The sequence below is a fragment of the Nymphalis io genome, chromosome 22, assembly GCF_905147045.1.
Source record: "Nymphalis io chromosome 22, ilAglIoxx1.1, whole genome shotgun sequence".
In the NCBI taxonomy this organism is placed as follows: Eukaryota; Metazoa; Arthropoda; class Insecta; order Lepidoptera; family Nymphalidae; genus Nymphalis; species Nymphalis io.
Genome location: NC_065909.1, coordinates 6020854 through 6034085, shown reverse-complemented (window position 1 = coordinate 6034085; position 13232 = coordinate 6020854). Strand labels below are relative to the sequence as shown.

Sequence of the window (13232 nt, the reverse complement as noted above, 5' to 3'; positions counted from 1 at the left end):
TCAATATTTTTAAACGTAGTCTACATTTTTCGGTACATGAAATTCAGTAATTTGTTCTATAATATGATTAATCTCGTGTTCGAGAGGCAGAGCAAACTTCCTGAAGAAACCAGCATGTATCAGATAAAATTCACGTGTACATCCCGCACTAGCACTGTGTGGGGAAATTAGTTTAAAACCTCCTTCTTATCAGGCTCTTTTTCTATCTATCCTTCTTATCACTGGTGGTAGGGCTTTGTGCAAGCTCGTCTGGGTAGGTACCACCCACTCATCAGATATTATACCGCAAAACAGCAATACTTGATATTGTTGTGTTCCGGTTTGAAGGGTGAGTGAGCCAGTGTAATTACAGGCACAAGGGACATAAAATCTTAGTTCCCAAGGTTGGTGGCGCATTGGCTATAAGCAATGGTTGACATTTCTTACAATGCCAATGTCTAAGGGCGTTTGGTGACCACTTACCATCAGGTGGCCCATATGCTCGTCCACCTTCCTATTCTATAAAAAAAAAAAAAAGGCCTTGTTGTTATTTTTTTACTGTACTTTTGTTTACACCGTACCTGTTCTTGGTCCTTATATGGAGCTTCCGGTGCATAAACTCTAAGAACATCTGCGATACAGCACGCGATGAGCAGCTGGACATCCCGTGATGGATGTGTTAGGAAAAACTCGTCAGCGAGGTGTAGAGCCAGCGGTATGTACTGCTGGTACATGCCTTCATCCTGACCCAGACCCTGAAGGGTATGAGCCAGGGCCTGATAATGAAAAATATTTATTACAGCAAATGATAAAAAATAAAAAATGTACTTAAAAGTAAATTTGTTCTAGTTTTTATTACTCTTTAAAATGTATGAAACATAATACATAAAAAGTAAGAGTTATAAAGTTTACTGGACTTTTTATTAAACGTGGAAATAACTCGTTTTTTGTTACTTAGAAATACATTTAATGATATATATATATATATACAATACCGTTTATTTCCAAGATCAATAAATAAAACAATATCTTAATAAACTATAAACAATTCTAATAGCTCGCTTTCACGTCACCCTTCAACTGATAGAAAATATTTCCAAAAAAATAAATAAAAATAAAAATGTAACATACGAAAAGACCATCTATCTACAAGCGGATTACTAAGTATACATAAGATTAATTTACATAAATATTCGGTTCGCCATTCGCTTCGGATCTAAAAGATCTGGCATTTCCATCGAGAAACTGTTTCACATACCGGATCTTGCGAGTCGGCTGTGTCACACTACCGTCCCTGAGAATCCCGTAAAGCCTGCGGTCCTTCACTAATCTCTCATCGATCGTGTCCGATTTACATCGCAGTATGAATGCACACAACGTTGCGTATTATAGTTTTTAATATTAAGATGAAATTTGACCATTGCCCATCTACCGTGATAGAAATTCGAATAGACCGTCTATTATATTATTAAACCTAAACAACCGTCCCGGCTTCGCAAGGATCTATATAAAACTTTTATATTGAAGGACAAATATAAAAAAGAAAAAAGCTTGTTTCTTTTGGGTCAGGAAACTTCGCAGTCGAAAGCAGAAAAAGTGACCAAGTTTTCATAACAATCGGATTAATGACAATTTTTTTTTTGTTTTTTTTTTTTTTATATACAAGAATATTAATAGTGTTGAGTTGTATTTTTTATTCGTTCATTTTTTGTGTGAAAACGCAAATATGTACATGAGGGCAACATTTTATTGCCCAGAAGACAAAGAAGAGAAAAAAAATATTCTCAAAGATGTCCAAAATGTATTTAAATAAATCAGTTGGAAAAGAGAAAATTGCTATTAATTAATTTTTAGAGTTTATCAAAGCTGTTCGCCAAAAAACCCAAGCAAAGCTGGGTTTATGGTTAAAGCAAAGATGGAAACTTTGATAAAATCACGTTATACATATGTACACAGTCGTAGTAGTAATATTTACAAATAAAAATAAATTTCAATTTTTAATCCAAAGATGTCAAATATCTCGTCTAATTATGTTCGTCTCCTTCGAAGATTCAGCTCGGTGATACCAATTTATCTCCCGAATACCTAAACATACGATTTAACAGCAAAAAAATGCATATAGCATTCTTTGCACCACGTCAGGCCGTCATGATTTATTTTATTGCCGTTGTCCGTTCATAGAAATAAATTGAAAATTGTTCGAGCGTATGAAGTATTTTCTTTGCGATTGTTACGACTATCAACGAAATCTAATAACGTAATAACACAAAACGTTTTTCAGCAATACACTTTAATGGCGAAATGTCCAATTAGCAAATCCTCTAAAGTTTTTTAGTACATCCGTAAATGTTATTATAAGGATATTTGGTTATGTTTATGTATTCACTGTTACTTGTACAACTTTCTGGAGCTCAGTAGTTACGTCAGAAGAAATTAATGTCAATAAATCTGTCGTTACATTTACGAGAGAGTTAGCCCTTCAAATCTCATGTTTACTCTCTAGAGTATAACGGTATCAATAAACATACGGAAATATTTCTTGAAAACTTTCAATGTTCGAGCAACTTGATTACAGGGGGGGTAAATTAAAATGTCGAGGAAAGGACGGCTCACCTCGTTACATGACATGGATTGTTACTTATCACCATCGAAGTATGTATAACAAGTTTTAGAGATATAATGTTTCTCGTTTATGTTTATGATCACTCTCTCCTGACTCATTTCGCTCGTGGTTAGCCATACTCAAGGGTGATTAGTGAACTGTCCAGGAACTAATATAAAACAGGGTGTCCGAAAGAACAATTGCATCTCTATTCTCACTCTCATAATCCGATGGAACGACAAATCCGACACGACCGGAAAAAATTTAGGCACAGGACCATCGACTTAACGCACATGCTGTTAAGATGTTTCCCTTAAAACAATCTAAGGACCAACCTGGGAGGTTTGAATAGTTTATGATTAATCATTCGACACTCAAATCGTTTCGAGAGAAAACTGCAATAATGGAGAAGATTGAACATATAAACTTATTTTTAAACAAGGTTGAGAAGCCTTAGATAGCTGATTGTGCCCATCACGCCAGATGTCTTAGATTAAATCGAAAAAAAAAATATATTAAATAATATATCAGATACTATTATTTTGAGGATACCAGACGATAAATAACCTTGGCTTGACAAGTTAGAGTATGATGGGCCGAAGATGCTGACGCCGCGACAAAAGCAAAGCTCTTAAGGGAAAGATGAGGAAAATTGCCCAAGAGTGTGTTTATATGTACATTTGCAAAACAACATGTCAGTACACAAAAGTAGAAGTTTGCTTCATATATACAGATGCAAACTGCTTGTTCGCCCAATTTAAAGCGCAGATTAAGCATGAGTCGGACTATTAAAATAAAATATGTATTTTAAGAAAAAACATTTTAATGACATTAAATCAAAGAGGTGAATATAATTTAAACGTTCACCAAGTTATTATACGGATCTGCTCAATTTATTGAAGTTGAGGCTTCAATTTACAAGCCTTACGTTCTTCGAACTTTTGAACGAAGTGTCACCATTATCAATTAAAGTTGAAATCGAGTCGAGCTGTTCGCTAGAGCTTAGAAGATCCGAAATATCACTAAAAATGATTAAATTATGTTAATATAACAAAAATTGAATTAAATTAAGATATAACATAAAAAAAAATTAGAAATAAAAGACAATTCTTTTTTCGAATTACATAAACGGAGATAGATAATGAAAACATTAAATGAAAATTAATTCTTTTTAACACATTCCTCTTTTTAATATATTTAATAATATATTTCAGTAATATTTCTAAACTGTTCTGGATAGACAGGTCAGGAAACAAACTAAATTACTCAGTTTAAGTAAATTATAATGCTGATAAAAACAATATCCACCGTAATATAATACACTGTATTGAAATTTATGTCATTGTTTCGTAACGGAGTAAGCATTCTAACCGTTTCAATTTGTATTGTAACTGGACAGGCCTCTTGTCATCTTTAGCTTCAGGCGATCACTCGCATTCTTGACATTGGTTATGTTGTTGACAAAATACATATTTCGCGACATTCAACATAAAATTGTAACTAAAGATCGTTCTATCAATATATTATGAATTCGATGTAAATCAGTGGCTTAGCCATGCCAATGCAACCATGTGTTTGCATGGGCCCCCCGATACAAGGAGGCCTCGAGGGATAATTTCGAAACATTTTTTCGAGGAGGGAGGGAAAGTCAGTCCGACTAGCTAATTTCTTTCCAACGCTCGATAGTACACTTTTTTTTTTATAATAAAATTTATTATCAAATAATTCGTATCTAAGGCATGCTAGTATTATTATTCTCTTTTATAACAAAGACTAAAAAACACATTAATGTATAGAAAGACTATCATTTTGATTTGAAAGCATTTAAAAAATAAAATAATGTTTATAAAGCTATTAATTAAAATGTACAAACTTGTCAGGATATTGTTATCATTTATGGAGGCTTCGTATATTATCAGTACTTTATAAGGAAAAAAATGCATAATTATATACATGACAGCTCGTTCCCGGGTTATGTAAATACATTTATTACATAATATTCATTTATGCATTTTTATTTTATACAAGCAATTAAATCCGGCTTCAAGCAATTAAAATAATTAATTTAACAATTATTATAATCACATGTTATTAAATTATATGAAAACTACTTATCTAGAGTTGATAGCTATAGCTGATATTGGACATCAGCTTATATACCGTTTAACCGTTCTGACAATCGGTATAGTAGATACGAGTAATACGAGGCAGAATACGACTTGGTCGTTGTTGCTAGTATAAACCTAACGACTATTATAAATGCAAAAGTAAGTTTATTTGTTTATTTAAGTGGAAAGTAATACGTTCACTTTAGTTCGATTTATTCGTATAAAAAAGCCGAGATGGCCCAGTGGTTCGAACGCGTGAATCTTAACCGATGATCGTGGGCTCAAACCCGGGCAAGCACCACTGAATTTTCATGTGCTTAATTCGTGTTTATAATTCATCTCGTGCTTGACGGTGAAGGAAAACATCGTGAGGAAATCTGCATGTGTCTAATTTTATTGAAATCTTGCCACATGTGTATTCTACCAACCCGCATTGGAGCAGCGTGGTGGGATAAGCTCCAAACCTTTTCCTCAAAAGGGAGAGGAGACCTTAGCCCAGCATTAGTGGGACATTAACAGGCTGTTACTGTTACTGTTGCAAATATATTAATTTTAAAGGACAATTATTTTATAATCACAGACATACACTTCGATTTAATTTATTTATATTGATTACACTGACATGTTTTAGTAATTGCTTTCAATGAAGTACAATGTTTTTTTTATATTAAATAACATTCTTTTTACCGAATACCAAATAATATTTAAAAAATAAACATAACTGTGCGACTGAGCAAAACGACCTAAAGTCAAATTCACATAAAATTAAGGTACGGTTAGACTTGTGAGCCACGATGGCCATATAGTAAGGAAATGTTATGTTTAACCGAAATTATATGTCTAATTCGCGTTTATAATTCAACTCGCGCCCGGCGATAACAGAAATCATTATGAGAATAGCGTGTATAACTCGGATACAACATATGTAAGTATGGTGAATATTCTAACCCTCATCAGAGCAGCTCGGTGGAACAAAATCTCCTCAAAAGGATAAAATGTCTCAGCCCAGAGAGAGACATTTACATTTATTTTATTTACATTAACTTCAACGATTCGTGCCAAATGAATTTAAAACCGATTTCGAACCGTAACGTAACCATTTTACTTCTATTCGCTTGTAATTAAAAGATAAATGAAAGACAACTAACACGTTAAAAACCAAACATTATGATAGAAAGAGAGAAACTAAACACATGTATATTATGTTTAAAGCAAATAAATTGAATTGAATACTTGGGTTATAAGTAAGGTCGTAAGATTTTATTATAATTCAAAAATGAGCCCGAATGAGATGAAAAACGAAATCTCGGTCGACTAATTGTACGTGAAGTCGTCATACTATGATACACTTCGCGAATGTCCGCATCGCGGTCGCTTCCGTTTCGCTTTGTAACGTAGATGTGGATAATTTGATTCGTTCAAATACTATTGCGAGTCTACGACTAAGATTTTTTTAATTATTTTTTTATAGGATTTAATATCAACAAAGAAAAATTGTGTAATATATTATTATCTATAATTTTTCGTAAAATTTGTAATGATTTCCAAATTACAAACTCATAAGAGATAGAAAAGAATAAAAATACAATTTATCTTGCATAGACGCAACGTTATCAATAATTTTATAAAGTGATTATTATATACCCACCTACTATCTCGATTTATAAACGTAAAAGATTTGCTCTGTATTATTGATTCATTCACAACAAATATGGTTGATTGCTTACAAATTTTCGGATGATTTAGGCATGAAGCGAACACGTCGTTATGGATTTTTTTTTATTTATACCAGAAAGGCATCTTGATGATAAATGATCTGCTCTATCCATAGACATTAGTATAATATAATTATCGTGATAGCGACATGACATATTTGTGTGTTTCCGAATAACGTATTGAAATTTTCTTATATAATTTGTATAGGTTCTGCATGTCTAAAGTAAAGAAATAAATATTATGCGCCCACAGCTTAGTCCACGCATGAGATGAAATGGAAAGATAGGGCAGGGCTACTCCTATATCCTTTTCCGTTCCCCTGACAACGTTTATGCAAAGTTTCATGATAATCGGTTGTGTTTTTAAGAGATGAAAGCGAAACGAAAAACAAATAAACGATTTCAAATGTATAATATTAGTTAAGATGATAATTGTATGGAGATTAATCCATACCTTACCCTACGAATATAATACGCCAATCAACGATTTATATGTTTACTCCGTAAATACTGCCTTACTTCCATTTAAATTCTGAACAACAGAAGGGCATAACAAACTGTTTTTTGCTAGTAAAATAAAGTGATGAGTGAGTCGTACCCACTTAGAGGAGCGTGCACAAAGCCGTACCATTAATATTGTCAGTCGCAAGCAATTGTCTACAGTTAGTTTCTTAAACATCTCCGAATAACAAAGGTTTATAGCTGCAAAACCTGATGCATATACATTATTAACTACCGGAGGCTACGCTTACATTTGTCTAGTCGAGCTAATTTCACTCAAGGTTCCAACTTTTCACAAAAAATTTAATGAAATTTTGTTTATAGTATTATTCTTTTTTTAATTATATTAGATAGGCAAACTGGCACTAGTGGGTAACCTGAACCCTCCCTTTAAACAACAATACAGAGCAGAAGGTAGGTACCCACACGAGCTTGCACCATGTTAGTAGCATAACTCGTATAAGGTTATACGTTTTAATTTAAAACCGTTTTATAATAACAATTGTTACTGCCACTTCTGGGTTGTGGTAGCCAGAAACCAGCAACAAGGTAACATCCTAAACATCAAGACGACGTCCCTTAGACGGTCATCTCGATATGCATTTTCATTTCTATGCTTTTTTATTTAGAACGACCGACAATCATATTTTATTTATATTATATTTCAACTAGAATATAATAATTAATACGAAGCGTATTTTTTTTTCATATTCCACTTGTCTCAATAGCAACGCAGCATCTGATTTAAGAAACAAATATTTGGCCGATATGCGACAGGAAATGGGGACAAATAAATGATTCATTCCATTTCATAATTTCAAATAAACTATTGAAGTATTTTACATTACCTGTATTTAGCTTTATTGTGAATGAATGAGTGAAATATTAGTTTTAATATTAGTTAAATGTCATAGCAATAGCACATATGTAAATCGAATGAGCTCCATGACAAATGTTACCAGAAATATCTGCGGCTTATGTTGCCGACTCACAGCCATCTAACAAATCAGTAAATAGGAGAAGGTAAAAAAATATTCACATCACAACAAAGTGACAAAACAGTGAGAGATATCGTGAAACGATAGTATCGGGTTTAAGAAAAAAGACCGTTATTCATTACCATTTTTATCACGCCCATCAGTTCTCGCAACAATATTTTCAATATTTCATTACAATACGGCCGGCCCAATTTCAGAAATGTTTCTCTTCTTTTCGCGTAGGGTCGACACAATGTGTAAAAATCTGAGGTTCGAGAGCGGCTTCTAAACAGCCAAGTTTCTTAATATATATATATATATTTGTTATAGGAAGGCATGTATGTTTATATATTTGCCCTGCCACTAAGTTAAGTAATGTATTTTTATATTGTATGTAATTAATTAATCAAATATGAAATTTCGAAAATTGGAAAAGCTGAAGTTTCTATATTAAATGATGCTAAAAACTTGAAATATCATAAAAAAAGTTGTCGAAATTGATTTATATTTACATAGTTTTACAATCACGTGAAAATGAAAGAACAGCAAAAATTTTTTTTCAAAAACGCAGCCCACGAAAGTTGACGAATGAATTATAAATATTTGAAACTTTCTTTACAATTTATATTTTATTAAGCTTTCACAAATGTCCGACCTAAATATTTCACCTCTTTCAGAAGTAATGTTGGCAGCCCTGTGTGAAGGTCGTCTGGGTTCGTTCGATAGAACATTTCAAACGCCTAATGTATTAAAGCATTAATATTTTATTTATTGATTGAATAGAATATACCTTCATATGTATCTATAATACATAAATTATATATTATATGCTATACTTAAAATGAGGAGACGTTTTTCTAGTATTTTCTAACTGAAAAAACAAAAGAAGATCGGCGCATTTCGGAGGTTTTCGTGTATAATATTATATTATACAAGTAGCTTAGCATCGCAATTTCGCCCGCGTTTATACTTTTGACGTGACGAGTAATAATTTCATGTTCTTTAACAATTAATAATTATATCAATCGACTGCAATGAGTCAGTAACTCTTTTGTGATGCAATGTATACTATTTTACAAAAAGTATACGGGAAAGTGTTTAAATTGCCACTGATACAAAATAAAAAAAAAAAACGTTAAGATTTTTTTATGCCAAAAGTGAGATTTACTTTAGTAATGAATCGATCGCCTTGTTGATATTATTATTTTGGCTTGGCTTTTTTCATATTGAAATTGTAATCAATTACAATAATAGACAGAAAAAAATGTATTTTCTTATTCGAGCCGAAGATAGTATTTACTTTGACTAATTAAAAACAAGTACAACGCTTCTACAATGAATAAATGAATTTCTATAAATAAGTAATACAATACTTCTACGGAAAAACAAAAAAAATATTTATTCAAATATATATCACTATAAGATAATATTTGTTCTACGAAATTTATTAGATATTTTTTATTACCAATTATTATAAATATCAATTAACGTGATGAAAATATTACTAATAATGATCATATTCGAACGACTTAAAAAATACATAATCAAATGTTTTATAATACTAGCTGGTCCTCGCGTCTTCACTCGCGTTTAACATTACTACTCCGATCTCAGTCGTATCGTTATGTTATATTAGACTATGTTGATATTGACGAGCAGGTTGGCGTGGCTTGCCTTTCACGCCGAAGGTTGTGGGTTCGATTCCCACCCAGGACAGATATTTGTGCACATGGACTTGTCTGTTTGTCCTGAGTCTGGGTGTCTATATAAGTATGTATTTACAAAAGAAAAATAGTATATGTAGTATATCAGTTGTGTGGTTTCCATAGTACGAGCTCTGTACAAGCTTAATTTGGGATCAGATGGCCGTGTATAAAAAATGTCCCAGGATATTATTGTATTATACAAACTTAATCAAGAATTGAGCTACAAAATACAGCTTGCAGTTTCAGAGATTACCGCGCCCAAACAGACAAACTCTTCAGCTTTATATATTATATACGTGTACGTAAATGGAATAGGAATTACAACAGTATTATTATTTATTCTGAATAAAAAAAACGAATACTGTTATATGTTAATTTACATCTAGCGAATAAAAACTATTAAAATCAGGCATTTATATTCAACACGTTTTAACACTTGGAAATAGTAGAAACAAAGCTTTCCTTAATATAATTATAGCAAATACACCACTCAAACAATTAGACACATCCATTCATTTGTTTTGCTTATTTTTTTCTCGTAACACTTTTGTGTTTACTCATAATATTATTAAAGTTTATGTATTTGCTCATTGTTGTTAATATTTTATTTGTATTATTTGTACCATATTATATTTTCTGTTGATTCCGAATGGCAGAAAAGTGCTTGAGATATACAGTTTAAAAAAAACAGTTTTTTTTTTTTAGCAAGACAACCGCCCACAACTTTTCATAGTCGAAATATATATTCATGTAAGAAAAGTCACGTTAAATTAGTATCATATTAAGTCGATTTCAATAAAAAAAAATACAGTGATATATTATCAAATTTGACATTGTTTATTTTCCTTTTTATATTCAGATAGGTACATTTTTATATAAAAATCTATAAGCCCTTCTAATTAAAAAGAGTTAAAACCTTCATTATCGAACAAAAAAAAATTAAGTCTGCGCCCGAATGTGTTAACTTAATAGATTCATTATTTTCATTAAAAAATGTAAGCATTAAAGGTTACTATTACATTTAAAAAAAAATCGTAAAAATGTATATTTAACAAGCAATTGGGGGAATGGGAACTGTCCTTTGCTAATCTCCTAATCTTATATGTAAAAAATTATGGTGGTACATCTGTTTGAGATTAATAAAATACGACAGTGTTTAACCGAAGGAAGTTGGTACCTATGTATATGTAAGGATTTGCACATTTTATGTGCGCAGATAAAAGCGTATCTGTATATTGTGTTTATTTTTATAGCATATCCTAATTTTTTTTCTACACTTACCTAAATATATTAAAAATAATGAAATCAACATATTGTTAGCATACCTTGAGTCTTCGAACGAGCTCGTCTGGTCCAAGGTCATCGGTGATTGGGCGGCAGCCTTGCGGGTACACTATTTCCGCCATGCTGCCAATCTGAAGAAAAATATATACATATTGCATAAATTAATAAAAAAAAAAAGAAAATTTAACTAATAATTTATGCATAACATAAAACTGCATCCATTTATGAAGTTAATGAATAATTACTACTGTACAAACAAACACTATGTCTATACCATTTTTTTTTCTTCAGATATAGATTCAGATATAGAACGATTACGGTTTAATTTGCCTAGCAGTTTCAGGAGACATGGATGTGCACAATAAAAATAATGATCGATTGAATCATACGTAAATTCTGTAGTAATATAGCATGTATGAATTTATATACCACTAACGTACAATAATATATAAAGATACATTGATTTATATCCAATTTTTTTTAACTAATTCAACGATGAAACACCGCTATACCAAAGCAGATAATTAATTTACTAAATATTTGACAAGGTCGGAAATTAAGCATGCTATAAAGTCCAATCTACAATTAGGTTTACAATAAGGAAAAAAGTGTACATAAAACACTTATCTTACAAATATTATTTCTATTAACATAAAAAATTCAATGATGTGAGGCAAACAGGTCACATATTGAGCATAAAATATGCATATGCATAAATATTGTCTTCTTAATTAGAATTTGGAACAAATTAAAAAACGTTACAGATGCACGCTATGATTATGACGTAGTATATAGTCAATGTCCTATTATATAATGTTATATTATATTGTACATACATATATATAACTGTAAAAATTACAAGTTTTGTGATATAATAAAAATAAAAAATTAAAAGACTATAGTTTTTCATTCCATTGCATTGGCACAAATCTTTATTTTTAAAACTGTCAGATATATGATCAAGTATTCTGATAAGATTGATAAGTGTATTGTAATAAGTGTGATTCTAAACTTGTATTTAAAACATCAACATAATCCACCCTTGTACAGTCATTTCAATTTTTTAAATAGAAGCCTACAAGTGGTAAGACTTAAACATGATTATGCAAAACATTGCCACTAATAGTACGTAGAAAATTACATAATATTATGATATAATCATATTATTATATTTCATGCTGATGCTGTACTCAAATATAAAGAAGGCACCATACACTACTGCTGATGGAGTATATTGGTTCTTGAGTGGAAACCATGTGTCAGCAAATATAGTGTAAGGCGTCCTGTAGCTATGTGCAGTATTTATTACAATGTTCATATTGGAAATGCTTTTTTCCTAAAAAAATTTACTAACAAATATAAAATTTGATAATTATATATTTTTTTTACACTCAGATTGCATTATGAATAGAAAAGTTAAACTATTATATTTTCTGATATTTGATATTAGGAGGACTTTTAAATTTGGCTTCCTGGAGGAGGACAAGCGAATGAAGCTCTTATGAAGAGCAAGCTTAGTTAAAAAAAGAGGTTGGTCACAAGGTAAGGAAAAATTTAGTAAAGGTTTTGTTAAATGGAGAACAGGAGAAATAAAGAAAAAGTGCAAGAAAAGGAATCCAATATCCAAGGAAAGCAAGAGCAAAATAAACTAATAAATTAAAAGAATTTTCAGGAAAAGAAGAGATGCATTAAAATTATACAAGTGGTTAACAAAAAAACTATGAGGATTGATTTTAATATTTAGAATTAGCAAACGGAAGATTATCTAGTAGAATATAACCAGTATGGAAAAGCTTTATGTATTGTTTTATGATTGTAGAATAAAATAAGCTTATTATTTGCTTTTTATCTGTGAAATGTTTGTTAGATAAAAGGTCCTAAGAACCTATTAATTTTCATATTTAATAGTGGTAACTAACATTGCTAATTGGTATGCAAGGTGATAGTTATATTGGACTTATAATTTCAATAATCAGTCTTTTGTAATAAAAATTTTATACAAATATTTTTTCATACTTCTATGATCTTAGCTTATTTTTAGTTTTGCATCAGAAATTAATTATTAATTGTTTTTTGTTCCATTTTTATTACACTTTAAACTATAGTCTTTCCTTTCCTTGTTCATATTTTTTGAAGAGGTCAATTGAATCACTTGTTAGGACGAGATCACCTGTACCCATAGACTTATAAACATTTTAACCATTATATAATTTGTAATATGCTATGCTAACCACAGATTATAAAAATGTGTAGCAGTATAGCTTTTGACGAGTGAACAATACCAAAAGCATTGATGTGAACCCAAGGACATGGGATCTGAGACCTTATAAGATAGCGAACAGACCAATATGACAATGATA

The 13232-nt window shown here is 31.2% G+C and overlaps 1 protein-coding gene across 4 annotated transcripts in view; it reads right to left on the bottom strand.

The window, feature by feature from the left end:
• The window catches only part of LOC126777154 (sister chromatid cohesion protein PDS5 homolog B), a 31911-nt gene that overhangs the window by 16703 nt on the left and 1976 nt on the right, over positions 1–13232 (bottom strand). For all 4 annotated transcript variants that reach the window (XM_050500077.1, XM_050500081.1, XM_050500078.1 and 1 more), the window contains exons 2-3: positions 10914–11003; positions 561–755 (exon numbers count right to left, since the gene is read on the bottom strand). In XM_050500077.1, the coding sequence (XP_050356034.1) occupies positions 561–755; positions 10914–10994 (276 nt within the window). In that variant the 5' untranslated portion in view covers positions 10995–11003. The remainder of the gene's footprint in view (positions 1–560; positions 756–10913; positions 11004–13232) is intronic.